The sequence below is a fragment of the Ochotona princeps genome, chromosome 5 (genome assembly GCF_030435755.1).
Source record: "Ochotona princeps isolate mOchPri1 chromosome 5, mOchPri1.hap1, whole genome shotgun sequence".
Classification (NCBI taxonomy): Eukaryota; Metazoa; Chordata; class Mammalia; order Lagomorpha; family Ochotonidae; genus Ochotona; species Ochotona princeps.
The window spans coordinates 8,024,823-8,046,961 of record NC_080836.1 but is presented as its reverse complement, the minus strand read 5'-3'; the positions used below and the strand labels follow the sequence as shown (position 1 = coordinate 8,046,961).

The following is a 22,139-nucleotide window of genomic DNA, read 5'->3' as shown; positions in this document are numbered from 1 at the left end:
TGAGGCCGCCAGGGGAGTGAATCAGCAGACTGGAGATCTTTCTCTTTGTTTCTCCTCCTCTCTATCTGAATTTCCAATGAAAATGAATAAATCTTTTTTCTTTAATGATACAGAATCCAAAATGGGAGTCTTCTGGAGTGTGTGTCACTCCTCAAAGTTTGTTTCTTTATTAACATAAATTAATTGGGAAAATAACTGGGAAGTCAGTGTAGTTGGGAATAACCTCCAGAGAGCTGGGATAAGTTCTCAATGAGAATGGCACAGTTTTGCCAATATGACGGCTATTTGAAGTATAATCGGATTGACCCAAGAACTAATTCTGTGCAGAGGTATGATACACATTTATTTCTATCTATAATAGGATCAGGTTTCAAATGTAACAATAATAATATTTTTGAGGTTTGGGGCTGTAGAGATCAAATTTAAGTCTTCTGTGTGTGTGTGTATGTGTGTGTGTCTTCATAAGGACTTATTAACCCTGGTGTTAGCAAGAGTTATCTGTTCAAGGAGAATGAAAATTTTCAAGGTAGTTATAAAGGTTGAGTGAGATAATTTTGTAAAAGATTTGTTTATTTATTTATCTATTGGAAAGTCAGATATACAGAGGGGAGCAGAGACAGAGAGGAAGATCTTCCTTCTGATGATTCACTCCCTAAATGGCCGCAAGAGTTGGAGCTATACCAATCCTAAGTCAGGAGCCAGGAGCCTCTTCTGGGTCTTTCACACGGGTGCAGGGTCCCAAGGCTTTGGGCCATCTTTGACTGCTATCCCAGGCTACAAGCAGGGAGCTGGATGGGAATCAGGGTGGATGGGATTAGAACCAGTGCCCATACGGGATCCCGACGCGTTCAAGGCGAGGACTTCAGCAACTTGAGTATCATGCTGGGTCCAGTGAGATAATTTTTGTGGGCCTTGTTTTGCACGCTAATGACATGGACATCCACTTCATTTTACTCCTTGGAAAGTCAAAATAGTGGTTGTATTCACAGTAAAAATGATTTTATATGCTTTCCAGGACCTGTATTTTCCACTAAACCTTAGGCAAGTACTCACCCAACCTGACATTCAACATATTGCTTAGCATTCTGCAATGCATGAAAAGGAAAGTTCATTTTTTTCTCATTTATTACTCTTTGAGTCTTGATGATAGGGCTCATTCTTATTTTGCATTTTGTTTTCTAACAGGGACAGCGTTTTAACAGTGAACATCATTCATGTTATGTTGCTGAATGTATGGATTCATTGCTTTGTGTACACACCTTGTCTGAGGGGGCCTGATGCACCATGCCTATAATAGGCATGTAACCCAAGGCTCGAAGTGTAGGCACTCAGAAGAATAAAATTCCAAAAATGGCCTCTTGACTGGAATCCTGAATAATGTGGCCTGAAAAGTCAAAACCTTAATTGAATTCTTGTTCCTCTTTCCATCAGTACCTGGGGAAAGATCTCTAGTGAATTCCCTTGTGCGTGTTCCACAGAGGCACTTTCCAGCCTCACCCGGAAATGCCTTTTGTTATTGTTTGTGTCTTAGATCAGACAGGCCAGGCCTGGACCCACACCTGGATCTGCTTCCTTAGCAGGGTAATGTCTGTCCTGAGGGCTCCTGGGAATTTTAGAGAGACATTTTCTGGGTACCATTCATTCCAAAGATGAGCCTGATAATCTTTTCTTGTCTGAGAGTTCAGGCACCCATGATCAACATCAGGGCAAATTTCAGATACAAACAGGTTTTATATTGTGCACCAATTTTCTATAATTATTCTAAAATCACTTTGAATATATTGTGCCCTTGTAATTTCTCTAATACTTAGTATTGTTTATCTCTCACTGTATCTAATTTATAAATATACATTAGATATTTTGATAAGAACTATACATGAGAGTTCTCACAAATATCGGTGGAAAATATATGTTAAGAAAAAATAAGCATGCCTTCGTACAATGTTTTTGCACAAAATAATTATATAATTTGATTTAATTTACCACACATTTTGTGAGTTTTCTGCAGCTGGGAGGTGCGATTTCACCTGGGCCTGTGTCTTCAGCTACTCACTAGTGCTTCGTATATATGCCAAGACTCCTGATCATTTGAAAATCAACTATACCCAAAGTTCAGTAGTTTCTTTAGGGGGGAAGATGATTCTGTGATGAGGGAGGACTCTAGACATCATAATCACCTATGCTTCTATAACAAGTTGTATTATATATTCATTGTGTTTCAAAATTACATGCAAAAAATTCTTCTAGGGTGATGATTCTTTTTCCTATCATTTACCCACTCATTCACTCATCAGGTGTATTTAATTCTAGCTGTAAGCCAACTAGTATCTGTGCTCATCTGTGTCTTACTGTCTCCGATAGTGACAGTCACCTGATTTCAGTATGGCTCCCAACACATCATAACATTAAATGGTCAGCGCATCTTTTTGAGTAGATGTTCAGGACAGGAAGCAGGCTTCAGGGACTTAGAGCTTTGAGCTCACTTTTGGTGTCATTTACTATTTTTAAGGTTTAAGACTTTAGTTATTTATTTGAAAGAGGAAGAGAGAAAGAATGAATCAAGAAGCAGATGGATTTGTTGTATCTGATAGTTGTTCCTCACAGCCAGGGCTGGGCCAGGTGAACCCAGGAGCTAAGAACTGCCTTTGGATGTACCATAGGCACGGGAAAGACCCAAATATCTGATCTAACACCTGTTGCATCCCAGGGTGCATGTTAGCAAAATGTTGGATGGGAAAGGGAAATCGAATTCCATCCCAGGCACTTTAATGTGGGATACAGTACCCCAAGTGGTGGTTTAATCTCCCATAAGTATCCACTGGCGTCCTACGGTATAACATTGAGGGAGTCATGTAACTTTACTGTATTCAGTAAGACAGTTTATAAAAAGAAATAACTGTATGAATATATATTACATATTCAAATGAAATGCATTACCATATTCTTCAACAAAACCTCCTGCAATTCTTATGTTATTTAAGTTAAATCGCTGTGCCCCCTCTTTGTCTAATCATGAAAGATCCCCACGGTCCATTCTCAGGAGCTTTGTCCTCTGCAGCTTGAAATGATCTCATCAAAGTGCTCTTTATCATATTATTGGAAAAGAGTCATTTACCGCTTTTCTCTTTTGTGTTGCCTCATTAACATAGGCAGCAAGAAAGCGTGGAGTACCATTATTAATTCTTCGTGGCACTGACCAGCTCTGTAACACATGGCTAGATGCAGTGTTAAACACAGCAAGAGCAAGACTAAGTTTCATGAATGTCTGCCATCATTTTCAGAGGTGGATGAAGGTGTTCTGCTTTTGAGTTTCATGTTTTCTCAGAAATGGTATCCCGTTTAGAAAACAAGATTGTAAACAATTGGACATGAAAGAAAAATGTATGGAAAAACAGTTAAGAGATGCTAGGGGCAAGGATTGTGGGACAGTGATGTAAGCCATTGCTCAGAACATCAGCTTCCCACATCAGCATGCCTATTTTGAGCCTCTGGTACTCTGTGCTTCCAATCCAGGTTCCTGCTAATGCATCTGGAGGCAACAGGTGATGGCCCAGTCACTGGGCTCTTGACAGCCATGTGGGTGGCTTGGGTGGAGTTCCCGGTTATTGGCTTTGTCATGGCACAGCCCTGAATTAAACCTAAATCTTTACCTCTCTCCATCTTTCTCTCTCTCCCTGACCGTTGCTTACCTTTTACATCTCTCTCTCTCTCTCTCTCTCTCTCTCTCTCTCTCTCTCTCTCTCTCTCTGTGTGTGTGTGTGTGTGTGAGAGAGAGAGAGATTGAGAGAGAGAGATATCTTTTCAAATACATGCATCTTTAAAGTGAAAGATAAATTTGTGGAGGGTGACAACGACATTTAGAATCACACACATTGTTTTTCCATAAAATGCACCTGTCAAGAACTTTTTGAGGACTCTTCATGAACTACTTTCTTAGCTTGATAGAGTCCTCATTAAGTCAGTATTTTGATCACTTGTGTTTTGTTCACACCCTGAAACTTTTACTGTAGTCACTGGCAATTATTTGGCCTGACAACCAGGTTCGAGCTTTTTCTCTGCTGCCATTTTAAGCTCACAATGCTTCTCTTACCTGCAATTGACAAACAAGCATGGTTCTCCTGTGCTAAAGCCTCTTTATCCATAACAGTTGCTTCCTGAGTTCAGATGCCTTCTCTTCCATGATGCTAACTCTACCCACCAAGCTCTGCTGCATCCCTCTTAACACCCAGCCTCCAGTCAAATCCACCATTTCCCTGGAAGGTTTCTAAGCAACTATGAACAAAAGCCTGGTTCCTACCTAGAGTTTCCCAAGCACTTTATGAACTGCTCTGTTTGAACTTTTCTCTCACCCTGATTTGCATAGGTATGCACAAGGCCTCCTTCCTCTAATGTTATGTTCTCCTTTAGGTTATCAAAATTTGTTAAAACTGTTTTCTTTACACAGACTACACTGAATGCAATGATATCATAAAAATATAAAATTTATATCATTTTATGAATTGTATATCTGAGTTTTGTATATTCACATATGAGGAGACCATCAAAAAGTTATGGAAAAACTTAATTGGAAGATGATTTTAACACAACCATGACTGTTTTATTGTTTTAAATTTCTTCTTATTAATATGTTTGAACAGCAGACTGACAGGGAAGGAGGGAGAGGCAGATAAAGAGAGAGAGGAAGAGAAAGGTTCAACTTAGTACTTTACTGCCCAAGATGACTCCAATGCCCAGGCTGAGCCAGGCTGAATTTAGAACACATGGTTGCAGAGACCTTACCCCAACATTTGGGCATTCTGCTGTTTTTCCAAGTGTATCAACAGGGAGTTGGATCAGAACTGGAGCAGGCAGGAATCAAACCAGAACTCCAACATGGGGTCCTGGTGTAGCACGCAGCAGCTTAACCTTTGGTGCCACAATACCAACTCCCTTCACTTTCTTAAGGCCATTTAAATACACACATGTCCGCACACACACATACACACACATGGGAGAGAAGGAGAGAGAGAGTTAGAGAAAGAGAGAGAGAGTTAGAGAAAGAGAGAGAGAGAGAGAGAGAGAGAGAGAGATCAGAATATCAGAAAGAAAGTCATGATCCAGCTCCCTGGATTGCAGTCAAATGGTCAGCCTTGAGCAGTTTCTCCAATTTCTATGCAGAATTTCTTTTTTTAAATTAATTACATTGCCTTATGTGACACAGTTTTATAGGCACTGGGATTCCCCCCACCCCTCCCCAAACCCTTTCCCCTAGGTGGATTTCTCCACCTTGTGATATTACCACAGTTCAAGTTCAGTTGAGACTCTTTCATTGCAAGCATATACCAAGAATAGAGTCCAGTATCTTATTGTACAGATAAGTTCAACGGCTTGTTGGGGAGACCATCTCTGGTCTGAAGGTAGAGCTGGCAGAGTATCATCCTGATCAATTAAAAGCCCCGACATAACATCAGCAACAATTTATAACGTTATGGAATTAATTGACATAGTATTGAGTAACCAATATGTTAAAAGAAGAAAAAAATGCAAGTTCTTAACAACATCCTGTGACTTCTTCACTGACATTTCAATTTTAGTTTATACACTACTGGTTCTATACATCTTAAAATGGCTATAGATTACTATTCAGCTGTCTCGTGTCTATTTTCATTATAGTATTTAGCATTTTATAGCGTTGAAGCATAATTTTGCTGAACCTGGCTTTTTTTTCGGGTAGTCTAGACTGGCTTATAACTCTAACAAGACATATGTCAACAGATTAGGTGTAGAACAATTTTAGGAGGGTGTGCATAGAAATCTTCAATACCCTAGCGAGGAGTTATTAATCTTTGTGTCCCACTGAGTGAGGTATAAGTGAATCCACACTGACCGTTTCCTGTCTGATTCTAAGCTTTCCTTGCTGTTCTCTGTCTATCTATTCTGGATTTGTTTGTTTGTTTTGAGGGGTTTCTGGAGCGATCCTGATGGTCATTGCCAGAGAGGGTGGGGACCCAAAGTTGGAACCAAGCAAGGACCAGAGAAAGCTCCCCTCCTTAGTTCCGAAGGAACTTTACTGTTCTGTTTCTGCGGACTGCTCAGGGCTCCTGGCTGCTGTTCCAATGACCTTGGATCCTACAAGAAAGGATTTGGACTTCTTCTTCCCATATGCTAGATCCAGATGGGGGTGGGTGACCTCAGAGTTCTCGGCCTCCGAAGGTACTCCAATTCCTCGTGGTGTCCTTGGCAGTTGGGATGCAGAATCCGTAGTAGGAAGACAGATATGAATCCGTAGTAGGAAGACAGATATGAGGCTGGGCTTTCCCCACCGAGGCAGCTGTTAAGTGGCAGGGAGAGTCCTGGAGGGTAAGGTGTGGGAGCACAAGCCACACTGGCAGCAGTGGGACTGTGCTGGAACAGATTGGAGTGCACCCAGGAGGTTGGACTTGAGGAAAATGTAGAGGTGGAATGTTGTGCCTAGGTAGATATAAAAAACTTCTATATCATGTATTTGCCATATTTTCAAAATGTGTTATACTATCAGAGTGCCTACTTTCACATCCTAGCTCTGCTCTTTATTCCAGCTTCCTGTTCTTCTGTAAGTTGAAGGGCAGCATGAAGCATTTGTATTGACTCAAAGCTCCTGACTTCAGCCTGGCCCAGATCCAGTTGCTGAGGGCAATCCGTATTAGGATCCATATCCAGTTGCCGAGATGAAGCAGTGGACAGGAAAGCTGTCTGTGATCTCTCTCTCTGAGTTTCAGACAAATAAAGCAAATAAATGAAAGTTAATACCAGAGGTTTATGGGTAATTACGATGAAATATAAAGTTGTTTTGGTGCAAAGCCTTTTTGCAGCCCACTCCTATAGGAGACTTTAAAAAAATTGTAAAGGATCATGTGAATTTAAAAGATGTTTTTGCATTGAAATGAACTCTTCCTTCTGTTCCATTACTAAGAAATTTTGAAGAATCCCTATTGTAAATAGCTCTGATGATAACACTGCTTATTTGTATGTCCCTGTGTACACATATATATTTATATATCTCCTCATTTTCTATGACACCCTCCGCCTGACCTGGGAAATATCTTGTCTTCCAGATGGAGCACCATACTTCTGGTGGACTGGACGGTCCAAGGAAAAGTTCCCACACTGGGGAGGTTCCCCTCCTGGGCACCAGCAGTGTGAATGTGGCCTGGGCAAAGGTTTCCTGGACATTGCACACGTTTGCAACTGTGACATGGACAAGGTTGAATGGTAAGAGGAACTTGTCAGCACTTAGGAAAGCGGCACATGCATTGAACCATAAAACATACACAAAGAGAGAAAGGTGCAGATGAGAAATATAAATGAATAAAGGCTTCTTCTTGGTTGAGAGGTAGGGTTTGTTTTGTTTGTTTTTGTTTATATCAAAAGTGTACAGTTCAATTATTCTGTGTGTTGACTGAAGGATATAACAAAAGGCAGGTGGTCACACCATGATCTCTGCATAAATTCTGATTTGTATACTCCAAAGGAATAGGACGGAATACTGATCTGTGCAATTCAGTTAGTGTTTCTACGACAGGTGGAACACGGATGTGGACAAGGGAGCTGACGGACACAGGCAGGAGTAATGACATGGACATTCCCCAGTTCTCACTGATGTTCTAGTTAGTCATGGCTCTCTTCTTTTTGAAAGGCTTATTATACATTTGCAAAGAGAAGGATGCAAGGTGAGAAGTAGAGAAGAAGGGAAGTGGAAAAGAAAGAGAGAGAAGGGAGAAAGAGAATAGAGAGTTCTTTCATCTGCTGGTTAACTGCCCAACTGCTTGCAATAGTCATGGTAAGCCAGGCTGAAGCCAGGAACTTGGAGTTCAGTCTGGGTCTTCAGTGTGAGTGCCAGACCTCCAAAAGCTGCAGTAAGTGTCAAAGAGGGGGAATTATGAAAAAAAAATGGCATCTGCACATTGTGGGATGGGCAGGGGTGGATGTGTGAATTAGCTGTGTTGACAGAAAAATCTGTCTGCTTCCCAGGCTCCCTTCCACACAAACTCATCCCTGTCTGATTCCTAGGCTCATGTTCACTGCATGTGATGCCATACACTGTTTGCAGACATGCAAGCTCAGAGAAGCAGCTCCATTTTATGGTGTGTACTCAGAAAAGCTGCCTTTACAGGTGAAATGTGAGTGAGAGTAGAAAAGGGAGGAATGCTTCTCATACTCACCCTCTTTTACTTCACTCTAGGCTGTATACTTGCTTTACATTGTTGTTTTTCTTCTCTTGGAGCCCCTTCTTTATACAACAATTGCCTCCTGAACACACTGCCTCAGCTAGGGCTTCATTTACTGTCCCCAAAGGGACAGTGAATAATTATGACATCGTGTAACTCCTCTGGAACTGTCACTGCTCATTTCATCCTATGATTCTAGCCTTTTCTCTCCAGAAATTCTCACAGTTCTGATACCCTCTGTACATTCAGTCAATCAAATAGTTCTAAAATACTCATTTCATTTGAAACACAGAGTGGAAGATAGAAGAGAGTGTAAGTGCAGGGGCTGGGTCGGGAGCCTTGAACTTTATACAAGTTCCCCAAATGAATAGCATGAGTTCAGATATTCAAGCTGTCACACTCTGCTCTCTCATGAGCATTAAGTGAGGCCAGGACTCTAACTGGCACTATGGTATGGGATGATGGGAATGCAGACAGTGGCTGAACCCACTCAGCCACATCACTGCCTCCTAGCTGAGCAGAAGCCAGTAAGAAGAAAGCAGTGAGCTACATCTTCTACTTCCACATGGGCCCAGAGATGAGGTGCTAGTTTGATATCTCCAGTGATACTAATGGTTAAAAAATAGGTCGCATGCTATGACAAATATCTGTGGAGAATAATCTGTTTTAGAGTCAGCAATGCGCATTCCTCCATCTTACCCTGAGTCATTTGTTGCTTATTTGCCAAGTACCTGCTCAGCACAAGGCAGTCCATGGTACTGTGAGAGTCAGGAACATCATAATTTCCAGCCTTGAAAAACACACAAAAAGAATTTTACCAAAAGTGATGAACAAATGGAATAGTTGGTGTGTCCCTAATGGCAACACTGGTTGGAAGACAGAGAGTTCATAGTGGTAATTAAGGGCCAGAAATCTGCAAAACAAAAAAATTCATTGCTATAGTAGAGGAATGCATAAAGCTCTATGTGCTGGGACAGGTATACTGGTGTACTTGCTGTACTGCTCTGGTGTGGATGGCTAAATAGTAAATGAGATTGGACCCAGCTCCTGAAGCTTGTGAAATAACCATGAGCTGTCTTTTATCTGACAAGAATTGTTGGTCAGAGTATGCATACATTCACACAGCATGGCAGAGTCCTAGGGCAATGCATTCATTATTTATTCTTCCAGTTCTGCCATCCACCACAGAAAACCCAAGTGTGAAAATGGACCAGGGTAAGCTGGCACTGGGGACTAATTCTGTCAAGTCAAATCACAGAACCACATAAAGAGTGCATAAACCGGGACAGAGAGACCTGGGAGGGAAAAAGTGGGTTCCCCCTTCTTGGGTCACTATTCCCGTGGGAGGGCATGAAAACTAGGATGGGGGCTGGGATGGCTAGATAGAGAGGCACTCAACAACACCCGTGAGGGCTGGATGGTTGAGTTGGTTAGATAGAACTAAGCTTTAATACCCATTGACAAGTACCAGAGCCAAATGGGATGGGGGACAGACTGGTCTTCTGCTACACATACTGGCAAACCAGGGTAGGGGGCGGGCCTGGTGGGGGTTATTGTGGGTCGCCCCAACTAGGCTGCAGCTCCCACTGGTTGATGTAAGGGCCGAACCAGACTGGACTGCAACACCCATTGGCTCCAGTGCAACTCGGGACTGAAAACAGAACCAACCCAGCAATTGCAACCACCAGTTGATCGGGGTGATGGACTGTGCCGGGTCCTGTGCTTGCTAGAACATACAAGAAACTAGTCTGGGAATACCTCAAAGTTTCTTTGGAGATCTCCCCAATCGAACTGCTGGACTCAGAACTCTAATCAAGAAAAGACAGAAGACAGAGCAGATCAATCATTCATCTCAGCTATATGTTGGCAGCAAAATATGGGGCAGACGGAGACTTTATAATGGACCATATCAATCAGTGGACGACCTCATCGAGCGAAACTGGCAGCGATTCATAACCGGAGAACTATTAACACCACTCGAGCAAATATCTCAGAGTATGCCCCACATCCGGGACTTGGGATGGGCGGGAAACCGGGTGGGGCTTCTCCCTCAATATTCCCCTTTACCTCAGATACATGATGGAAACAATATGGACATAATAGTATTACCCACTTCCCTATCCCCTTGAACCTTTTTTTTTCTTTTTCTTTCTTTAACTGTAATTAACTATGTAAAGATTGTCAACAACAATACAATAAAATAGATTAAAAAAAAAAAAAAAAGAAAATGGACCAGGGTAGAGTTGGGTTGTGGGAAGGGACACCCTTGTATAAGTGTATTAGAATTCTGGGGCCAACATTGTGTACTGGATCAAGTCAGCACCGAGGTCACTTGCATCCATTTGGGCACTGTTTCAGTTCTGGTTGCTTCACTTCTGATCCAACTCTCTACTAATAAGCCTAGGAAAGAAGCAAATGATGGCTCAAGTCCTTGGGCTGCTAAATCCATGTGGGAGATCTAGATGATGCTTCTGGCTCATGGCTTCAGTTTGGCCCAGCACTGGCCATTAGAGGACTGAGCCAGCAGATATAAAATCTTCTCATGGACTCTCTCTCTGCAACTCTACTTTTATAATAAATTAAATAAACTTTTAAAAAGAATGTCAGGATGCGAAGTAAGGGAAAACAGTAAAACCTTCCAACCGAATCTCTTAGTGACGGTCCAAGGTCTGAACTAGGCTGTCTAAATTGGGAACTCTCTTGTTTAACTACTAGAGTCTTCTTTTATGTATTTCAGAACTGTGTGCATAATATTTTATTGGATTTCTATCTTACACTTAACTCCACCTTCAGCTTCCTTCATATTGTCACAAGTGATAGGATTTCCTTATTTTTAGAACTGAATAATGGCCTATTGTATATATAGAACAGACTGCTGTTACTGATTCATCCATTGGTGGGTTTCTGTCTTGTTTCCATGTTAGGTAATGAGTGGACTAATTACCTTTTTAATTGCAATTTACACATTCACACTCAGAATCACATAACATCACCTACAATGCTATACCTAATCAATATGTGCAGTCTTGTCAATTAAAATAATTACTTTTGGAAAACCTGCTAGAAATGATCATTTGTGCCCCAAAGTATCTTCTTACATATTGACCTTCACATTGTGCCACTTCATCTTTTTTTAAAGATTTATTTATTTTATTGCAAAGTCAGATGTACAGAGAGGAGGAGAGACAGAGAGGAAGATCTTCCATCCGATGATTCACTACCCAAGTTATCTCAACGGCCGGGACTGCATGGGTCCAAAGCCGGGAGCCAGGAACTTCTTCCGGGTCTTCCACATGGGTGCAGGGTCCCAAGGTTTTGGGTCGTCCTCGACTGCTTTCCCAGGCCACAAGCAGGGAGCTGGATGGGAAGTGGATCAGCTGGGATTAGAACCGGCGCCCATGTGGGATCCCAGTGCGTTCAAGGTGAGGACCTTAACCATTATCCTAGCATGCCTGGCCCAATGCCACTTTATTTCTAAATGTTCATTAACCAAGTCCAGGACCTTGCCTTTAAAATATGTCCTTGATTTCCTTCTTGAGAGAGACTTCATAAGACAATGCTAGACAACTCTTTTATCCAACGAGTTCAGGTATTGATAGCTTTCTCATGCATTTCATTCCTTGATGCCTCAGACTTCCTTTGATTGAGACAAAACCTTCACCTTGCAACTCACAGTCCCGGATCCTGGATGCAGTCATGGTGCCTCATACCAGGAACACCCTGAGGTGTGGCTCCAATCCTGAAACCCATGGGAAAGAAAAATCACCTTAGGGCCCACCTAGGCTGGGTCCCTTATTAGAAACTAATTCTGGGTAATCTATACTGGGTGAGTTTACTAATCCAATTATAAATTCTATTTCTTACTGAGCTTTTGTCATAACCTCTCCCCAAGCAGACAGAAATGATGGAACATATATGTGAAGTTTTGCTCCCTCTTTAATTTTTAACATAAGCCTAGCAGTATAGACATGATCAGCCAGCACCTTGAGTGGGAGAAAAACATGGTTTACATATTTCAGGTTCTTCTTGCACTTGTTGTTGACTGAGCAGATGAATAAATGAATGGAGGAATGGATAGAATGATGGGCATATGTGGTGATTTCCTTTTATCTCATCCTCTATAACTGATTAAAATGGCATTCATTTTTTAGTTATTATAGTTATTGTCTACTGTTTAATTTTTCCTTATGTTATGCATTTTGGGGCAGTTTGACACTGGCTTACATATTTTTCACATGTCTGTTTTATTTTTAAAAATACTTAAGCATAGAGACTGAGACACAGAGATACTTATAATTTTGAGTCACTTCCTAATTTCCTATACAGGATAAAATTGGGCCATGTAGAGTCCAGGAGCCAAAGCCTCAAACTGGATCTCCCTCATGGGTGACAGAGATATAATACCTTGAGTCATCTCCTGCTACCTTCCAAGATGGGCATTCACAGGACGCTAAGCAGAAAGAAGTGCTTCATCACGCCAGAGTGAAATGCGGCTGACCCAGGGTGCATCTCCAACACTACAGGAGATGCCCGCCTCAAAATTTTTACATAGTAGATTTTATCACGTATCTTAATAGAAAACAATGAAAGATGTGGAAAAGAATGATAACTTATAAGCGCATGTTAAAAAATTCCAAACCATAGTGTTACAATGTTAGTTTGTAGAACTGTAATGGAGTTAGACAGATGCTGTTTTATAAAGAATAGCATTAAGGAGAAGTTTTTCTTTTCATTTTTATTTGAGGATGCCACCATTCTGTCATTTATTCTAGAAAGTTACTTATATGAATAGATTATGATCTGTAGGATCTGGAAAACAAAACATCTATGAAATGCATTTTTTGAGCTTGTAAGGAAAAAAATTAAAGATGCAGACTGTACTTGCTATTGCATTACTTATCTTTTGAGCTCTACATTGTAGCTTGACTGTCAATAAATCTTATTATTTGAGCAATTGCAACAGTATTGGAAATAGAACTCAAATTAAAATCAAGATAAAGATTTTGCAGTTACGTTTTTCATGCAACATTGTGACTTGGAGTATTTTACACAAAATAAAAGGATCTAAGAAATGCCATGGGATCTTGATCTCTGTTTCATTTTGCTTACTTGAAAGGTAGAGACAAAGAAACACAGACTAACAGTGCTCTCACATCTTGGGGTTTGCTCCCCACAATGCTAAAAAATACCCTCAAGACTGAATCAGAATAGAGCCAGGAGTCAAGCCTAAATACTGGTCTGTCATAGATGACATGGGACTATGTACTTACCTATGCATTATATAGGTAATATCAAGTATAATATTGACTGTGGCCATAAGCTACTGACTTTGGTAACACAACAATATCAAAATAATGATATTGTCAGTATTTAAAAGTAAGCTAGGCAAGTCACATACATGATCCCAGGTGATATATAGGATAAATACATGTGCATATACAGTGTATTATGTATGTTGAAGCAAATGACATCAGGGCATATCAGTCTCTTCCCAATGAACATGCTTTCCCACCACAAAGTCACCTCCCAATATTAGTGAACACCATCACAAAGGAAGTTCAAGTCTGAAATATATATACCTTTGGGGTGAAGCACACAATTACAATCTCCCTGCCTATAAGTAGGTTTTGCCTTCCCTCGCATCATTTTATTATGACTAAACCCTCCTTGGCATCCAAAAGTTTTGGAATGCTTGAATGATTTCTGTCACTTGTATATTGAATTAAATCAAATATTCTAAAGATCAGCCCACCAGCATGAATAAACATGCAGGTTTCCCATAATGGACAGTTGACCATCAGCTGAATATAGGCCTTATGTGGAGTTCATTGTCCACTGGTGTCCATATGCTATTGATTTAACTAAGAATTTAAAATATATTGTCAAGATCTGAAATTTGAAAATCTTAATATATGATGATTCTGAATTCATTATTGCTTTAGTTATCTCCATTAATGGCATCCACTACCTTACTTTGAACAGGGGTATCTGGCAATCTCCACCCCTTAACACACACACACACACACACACACACACACTTAAAGTATGTGTCACACTCTTGCCTGGCCCAAAGAAACATGCGAATTTGTATTTGTTTTTGTTTCACTAAACATCATTAGAGATTTTTTTTTTTTTGCTTAAGTTGTAAGATATAAAATTTCTTGGCCATCATAAAAAATCTGATTTTATTCAGTGCTGTTTTTATTCTTAGTGTGCTATTTATGTACCTTAGCAGATTGGTGCATAATTGTTTTAAAAGAAAAGGTGCAGGGCCTGGTGGCATGGCCTAGCAGCTAAAGTCCTCAATTTGAATGCCCCGGAATCCCATATGGGCGCTGGTTCTAATCCCGGCGGCTCCATTTTCCATCCAGCTCCCTGCTTGTGGCCTGGGAAAACAGTCGAGGACAGCCCAATGCCTTGGGATCCTGAACCCACGTGGGAGACCCGGAAGAGGTTCCTGGTTCCCCGCTTCGGATTGGCACAGCACCGGCCGTTGCGGTCACTTAGGGGAGTGAAACATCGGACGGAAGATCTTCCTCTCTGTCTCTCCTCCTCTCTGTATATCTGACTTTGTAATAAAATAAATAAATCTTTAAAAAATAAATAAAAGAAAAGGCACAGAAAAGGTGCCATGGGCCATTAGAGGGGCACCAGTTAGTATTGACAGACATTAAAGTCTACCATTTTTACCTTAGAATGAAAATGGAGAGAAAACAAAATCCAGTAGCATTTCAGAATTACAATCGAAGAGAATCTGGACTGGGTCTTCATTCCACTTTGATGTGTTTGAAAAAATATTAGAATAAGAAGTCTCAAATATATGTCTTTCAGAACTTCTGGATGACTTCTGGATACAGACAGTCAAATAAGAGATCCTGTAGAACGCATTTCTTTAGATGTTTGGTGGAAAGCTCTGTGGAAATATTCACACAGGTGGATATTTTCTTTATTGATATCCAAGATGAGTTAATATAAGTTTTTGTACATATCTAAGCAGCTGGGTACCAAATCTTAAAGCTTAATTTACTGTGTGCTCTGTGCAGTATGTAATCTCTCATACAACCTCACAGCAGAATGCAGGAAAATTATTTGACTTACCTGGGGCTGCAGAGGGGTATGAGAACAAGGAAGGAAAATAAAATAGAAATCACCATTGCCTTTTCTTTTAGTGTTTGGCTCAGCTCCGAGACACAATGCTAAGCAACTACACACAATCTCTCAGTATCTTCCCCAGAATGCTCGGAAACAGAGGTTAACTTTCTTTTAAAACAATTATAGGGATACCTCACAGATGAAATTATTTACCCAAGTTATCACAAGGAGGATGGAGACCTTGACTTCCACAACAAGTGTACATGCTTCTAAGGCTCTTCCAGTTAGGAAGTGGAGACTCCAAAATGTGACATAGTCCCTGACCTTCAATGGTGTGAGCTCACACATGCTATCTTGTCTATGAGTCTCCTGTTGCCCATTTTAAATTGGGATAATTACATCATGTGTATATGGATACTGTGTATGTAGGAAAAAAGAAAGAAAAAAACAGCTCTACTTCATCACATATCTGTCTTAAAATCAATCATACATTCAATACCTCTCATGTTTATTCTTGGCCAAACACATGATTCTTACCGTAAGTCCAAAAATATAATTAAAAAACAGGGAGAACACAATGGCTTTACTTCATTTTTTGGACCAGTCTTGTGAAAAATTGACTACAGAATTCCTTATCCGTGTAATTAAGAACAGCACCAAGATCTTTAAAGTTCAGAGAACAGTGAGACCACACACCCTGCCAATACCATAATACTTTGTTTTTAACCTAGAGCTGAAAAGATGATAAGAAGCAGCTGAAGCTGGTAAAAACCCATTAGCGTGACGCAGAGACACACCCTTAAAGTGATCTTCATGCAGGATTTATGGTGGCTACTTCATGTTATCTACAAGCTAGTCCATCTTCGCTTTCTGTTTATTTATATATTTATCTCGGTGAGGTAAATTTACAAGCTAATGAGAGACAGAGAGAAAGATCTTCCACACCAGCGGATTAATTTCCCAACTGGCCACAACAGCTGAGGCTGAGCCATTCTGAAGCCTGGAGTCAAGAGTCAGAAACTTCTTCCCAATATCCCATATGTATGTAGGCTCCCAAGTCTTTGGACCATCCTCACCTGCTTTTACAGGCCAAAAGCTGTGAGCTAGGTCAGAAGTGGAGCGGCCAGAGCACAAAGCAATTCCCATATGGGATGTCAGAGCTTGCAGGTTGGGGATTAGCCAGTTGAGCCTTTGTGCCAGCCTCTAGCCCATCTCTTCATGGGAAAGAGAGGAGGTCTGTAATGTCACATTAGCACTGCGCCCAGCAGGTTAGATACTCTTAGTCACAGGGAGCTTTGCAAACCCATTCAGGAAATATAAAATTCATTTGTGTTTTGAAGCCAGTTGCAGCTTTTGTAACTGGAATTCCAGCCTTTCACATATATTGGTGAGAGAAAAGCCTTTTGTTACCCGTCTCAGACAACAAAATCATTTTTCAAAATGAGATCTTAGCAGAGTCCTTGGATCACCCACATTTTATCCTCTTTTTTATTTTCTTAAATTTGTGTTTTGCAGGATAAATTATACTGGGTTTCTTTCCTTCAAAGACCACTTGCCTGTTACTCAGATAATTATCGCTGATACCAACAGATCAGATCCAGAAGCTGCTTGGCGAGTCGGTCCCTTGCGTTGCTATGGTGACCGTGAGTATAACATTGAAACATTTTTTCTGAATCACATGAGCACAAGATGTTTCTCCTCCCCATTCCCTGGTAGCATGTCATAGTCTTGATACCAATCCATGTGCCCCAGGCATCCACACCCCATGGAAAATGATAACTCATGTTGAAGGCTTTTCTCATTTGCAGGACACTTGTGGAATGCGGTCACGTTTGACACAGAGGCCTCTTACCTCCACTTCCCTGCCTTCCATGCTGAATTCAGTGCTGACATTTCCTTCTTCTTTAAAACCACGGCTTTATCTGGAGTTTTTCTGGAAAATCTTGGCATGAAAGACTTCATCCGACTTGAAATAAACTGTAAGTACCGTGAGATACAAACCTAACTTCACCAGTCTTGTGTAACTACTATCGTTACCATCATCAATTAGTGCGTACATGTACCGTCAAATTACTTTCACTGGAGCTTGGTCGAAGCTGCAGAGAATCTCATGTTCTACTGAGACTCTACTGTTAGGTTCCATTCACAACACATTGCCCTCTGTGACCATGGAGGCTAAAGTTTGCTGTTAGATTCCCTGTCTCTTTCAGTATAAATTGATATTTTCCATTTGGATTGAAGCCACTGACCATGACTCAATAATGACATGAGTACATGGGATGACCTTGAAAGTAGGGTCTGAGCAGCATAAATTGTGAATTTGAGAGCTTCAGAGAGACAAAAATCCCTGACAAGAAGAGGTGGTGGAGTCATTTGTATACGGCAACAACAAATCAAGACACAGCTGGGGGCGACTCTTGCAGTATAGCACAATAAGTACATGGAAGGGCACCTTCTCAACAGCTAGTTTCATCTCATTTTACTCTGGGGATGGAAGCTACTAATGGGAGGAAGCTCTTGTGGTTTTGGTGTGAAATTACAAGCCCTTATACCTAACTTGCCCAGGTCTCAAAGTGCAGAATCCAGTGCCAAGCATCGCATAATATGTATATAGTAGCCTCAAAAGAAATTTTGTAAAAATGAATCCCCCACTTTTCGATTCATTAAAGCAGCAGCAAATGCTATGGTATGTTGCCACAATGTAATGATTGATGATTTAGTGTTAATTACATGTTAATGTCCAAAGTGCTTGTACTATGTCATAATTCATTTTGTCCTTTGGCTTTCAGAAAACAGACAAGGTGCATTTGATGTAAATTGGTATTAAATTAAAAATAAATTAAAATCCACAGATGTCGTTTCTTTGGTATATTCTTCATCAATAAATTGGTGAGGATAACTTTCCAAATCAACCAAATTTTGCATCAAAGCTTCATCTTTCCCAAGTCTTATTATTAATATCTGAAAGAAAAGAAGTGAAAATGTGTTTAAAATCTTGTGTTTCTTACATTAGGGAAATATAGCTGCATTGATATTTTGCATTTTGGCATATAGAAATCATTCACAGCATTCTCTGTAGTTGCTTGGAGAGGAAATGACCTTATAACAGGTGCAGTGGCTCAGAATAGCTTTTAGTGTCATCCCTATATCTGTGTCTAAGCAGTAGTTTCCAAGGCGGATTGGTCCAAATTACTGAAAAAGCAACAGCAGGATTTCTTAAAATTTTCATTCCATTTCCTTCTGGGTCACTTGTAAGGGATGACATTTGAGTTGTGTCACTTTGGGATGAACCTGTGGTCTATGAAGAGGCAATCTGTGCTGAAGCCTCAGGGACTGTGTTTCCAGTGGGACTGGGGAAGAGAAAGGGATGATGTGGGTTAGGCACATTGCGATTGCTGGCACTGACAGTGAGCGTGACACAGTGGTAACTGCCTTACTGACTTTTGGAACTCTGTAGATTCTATTCCGCCCTCCTTTGATAGATGAGACCCCTCGTGCTCCTCTATAATATGTATTCATGCAGTATTGAGTGGTGACAGCCAGGTGCCATTCTGGTATATTTGACCACTACTAATAGTCCTACCTAAACTGGCAGATAAGACAGTAGGAATATGTGAATGCTGGAACCTACGGATAGACCCAGGTGACATGGGCCCTGGTTGGACTTTCCAGTTGGGCAGCAAAATGGGAGCCTGAGTGTTTTTTCCTTCTATCCTGACACCTGATAAGCTATTCAAGTCCACTATTAGCCCTTGCTCTGGGAGAGCTGTAGCCCATGGCTAAGGGGCTGCTTCTTTATTATTTGATTCCCCAGTCAGTGCCTTGATGTGTAAATCATTGGAGCCCGTGTGAAAAAAGTCAGTTTTCCTGAACAGTAAAGATTGCAGATGGATTCACCCAAGCAAACCTCTATGCTTTGACATGAGGCCAATTTTCTCTACAACCCAATTAGAAATTAAGATGTTGGTAGAATTCTAAAGTAGATCTTTGGAATTGTGAGAAAGATGATGGCAGTCATGAGAAATGAGTTGCAGTTTTCTGAAGTGACTTTCAGGGTTGAAATTTATAATTTCTAATACCTGGAAAGATATAGGTAAGTAATTAATAAATGACTCTTCTTTATTTTCAATATATGAAATTATTAGTTTTAGGCACAGCTGTAGTCATAGTACTGTTTGTGAGATAATGCAGGGTATAACCTTATCTTATTCTCTAAGTGATTGAGATTTAATATTTCTATTTCTAATTTTAAAGCTCTGGCTGATTTGTAATAATATTAGTTTGAAGGGGCTTTTTATCCCTTTCAGTATGAATTAGATGGAGTTAAAAACAGATATTTACTGAATTGGTTAGTGAATAATGAGAGAGACACACACAAAAAAAAGAGAGAGAGATGAAATTTTTGGATTCCAGAAATATCATACTCAGTATATTACCAAATGTGGTATTAACTTGGATACATTATAGTCAGAACCTCAGAGAATAGTTAAAATTAAAGCTAATTATAATGAAATGTTGCCAAGTTTTTATGTGATTACTCTAATTAGACATTATACTAAATGTCCAACAATCATTTTCTCATTTTTTTCAAACAATCCTGTAACTAACATATTTGCAATATGATTTTCAGTGCTCAATTCTTCTTTCATTGCAGATAGGGGAGGTGACCCCGGAGAGGGCAGGTGGAATCAAGGTCACAGGACTCGAAAGTTCTGGAATCCAGATCCAGCCTCCTTTTCTGCCTTGCAGCACAGTCTTAGGAAGGCTGGAGAGGAGAGAGTATTATTTTTTCCAAATGTTCAGACATAGGTCATCCAGGAAAATTTTGTAATTTTGTTCAGGACTTGGATTTTTTTCTGGAAATTCAATCCATAATTGCCATCAGATTCTCAAACTATGTCCCCACAAGGTTTTTTAACTTGATATTTTTCATTTTATAGATGCATACATGGAAAGCCAGAAAGAATGACTTGCCAAATTCTGATTCTTTTTTAAACATGTATAATTCATTTTAATTGTTTGAAAAGTAGAGGGACAGAGACAGCGATATAAATGTCACAGAAAGAGATCTGCTATTTCCTGGTTCATCTCCATATGATGCCAAGGGCCAGGGTTTTCCCAGGCCAAAAGCAGGGTGTTATAACAGAATCTCCCTCTCCCAAGTGGATAGCAGAGACCCAAGCACTTCAGACTTCACTTCTGCATCCCAAGGTGCACACCGGCAGGAAGCTGGAATCAGAGCAGTGGGACTCAAACCCAGGCATGCCCCTGTCAAGTGTTAGGAATCTAGTGTTGTCTTAACAGCTGAGGCAAATGTTTGCTCAGACCTTGCAACTATTTATTCCATGCACAGGCCCCGATTTTTCTCCCCACTGACTTAGGCAAACGTTTGAAGATTCGGAAATAGAGATTAGTTTGTGTTTCAGGATGCTCAAGTCCGGTACTTGGGAAGAGTGCTGAGTAGGCAAGGAGAGACTTCCAGTAGGCAATCTAGCCGAGGTCATGAGGAAAGCTACCCAGAAAGACTCATGGCAAGGTGACTTGTCATTTTCCAAGGAGCTCCTTGTAGACACTGTCTCGGTAGTAAAACACTTAGTAGTCCCTTCCTGTTCCTTGTAGACACTGTCTCGGTAGTGTAACACTTAGTAGTCCCTTCCTGTTCCTTGTAGACACCGTCTCGGTAGTATAACACTTAGTAGTCCTTTCCTAGGTAATTTGCTCAAGAACAACCTGAAAGTTTATCTTCTTTCACTTATCTCTGACTTCAGAATCAAGAGTACAAATTGGCTCTAATCTATTAAATTCCATTAATTAACTACAAGTAATGCAAAATATGAAACACTGAAGAATTCACTCCTCAGGTTTATTTTGATCTATGAAGAAGTAGCTGCAGAAAGGTATTCATCAGACACTTCCAGGAAAGAGAGGCCAGACAGTAAACTGACGGTGGACATGCTGCCATCCCAGGGTCTCCTGTATCCTGATCCAGGACCACTGGGCCAAGTCTGCCTCTCCAGCTGCTAGGTGTTGGATTATGTTTGCATTAAGTGCCTCACCACATGTCACCAGTCCATGATACATTAACTCTAGTTTTTAATAGTTTCCAGGCATCTATATCATACATTTAAAAAAATCTTTTTCCAAGGAAATTGCATGGGTTTCCAGATGTGAGAAAGCTGAGTTTTGGGGTGGGTGGCCAGTTGGCCTAGTGGCTGTTATCATACTAGTTAAGCTGCCTACATCCTCCTTCAGGCTTTCTGGGCTCACCTTCTGATTTCACCTTTCTGCACATGTGCAGCCTGGAAGCATCAGATGCTGGCTTAAGTGAAGAAGCCTTGCCATCCAGCTGGATGATATTCCCAGCTCTTGCATGGCACAGTCTAGTTGATGTGGCTGTTTGGACAGGCAAATGGCAAATGGGAGCTCTCTCTTTGTGCCTCACAAAAGTAAGTTTGAAATAAGTAATGACTCTACATTACAAAGCAATTAGAAGCAAGCTGTTTGGAGACAGAGCCCTTGTGTTTAAATCCTGACTCCAGACAGCCTCACGAGAGCTTTCTTAGATTCCTCTACCTGCATCCCTTGTCTGTAAATTAGCACCCAACTTGAACTTGTAGTAAGAAAATGCCTGTGTTGATTCATGAAGGTGCATGGTTGATGGTAAGCACTCAACATTTTTGAAGTGTTTATGAAACATCTTAAAAAAAAACCTCACAAAATGTATATTGGGTAATCTTTGTGTGAATTTAAAATCCATTTGCATCATCATCAATATATCTGTTAACTCTACTTTCTGCAAATATTCTGAAGCAACTTTATTCTATTGCACTTCTGACTCCCCTTCAGTTCTAGGAACAAGAC

General features: G+C 40.6%; 1 protein-coding gene across 1 annotated transcript in view; it reads left to right on the top strand.

The window, feature by feature from the left end:
- Window positions 1-22,139, top strand: part of LOC101519617 (contactin-associated protein-like 5) — a 384,664-nt gene that overhangs the window by 270,997 nt on the left and 91,528 nt on the right. Inside the window, exons 15-17 of the mRNA XM_058664176.1 lie at window positions 7,074-7,230; window positions 16,794-16,921; window positions 17,087-17,257. Coding sequence (XP_058520159.1) covers window positions 7,074-7,230; window positions 16,794-16,921; window positions 17,087-17,257 — 456 coding nt within the window. The remainder of the gene's footprint in view (window positions 1-7,073; window positions 7,231-16,793; window positions 16,922-17,086; window positions 17,258-22,139) is intronic.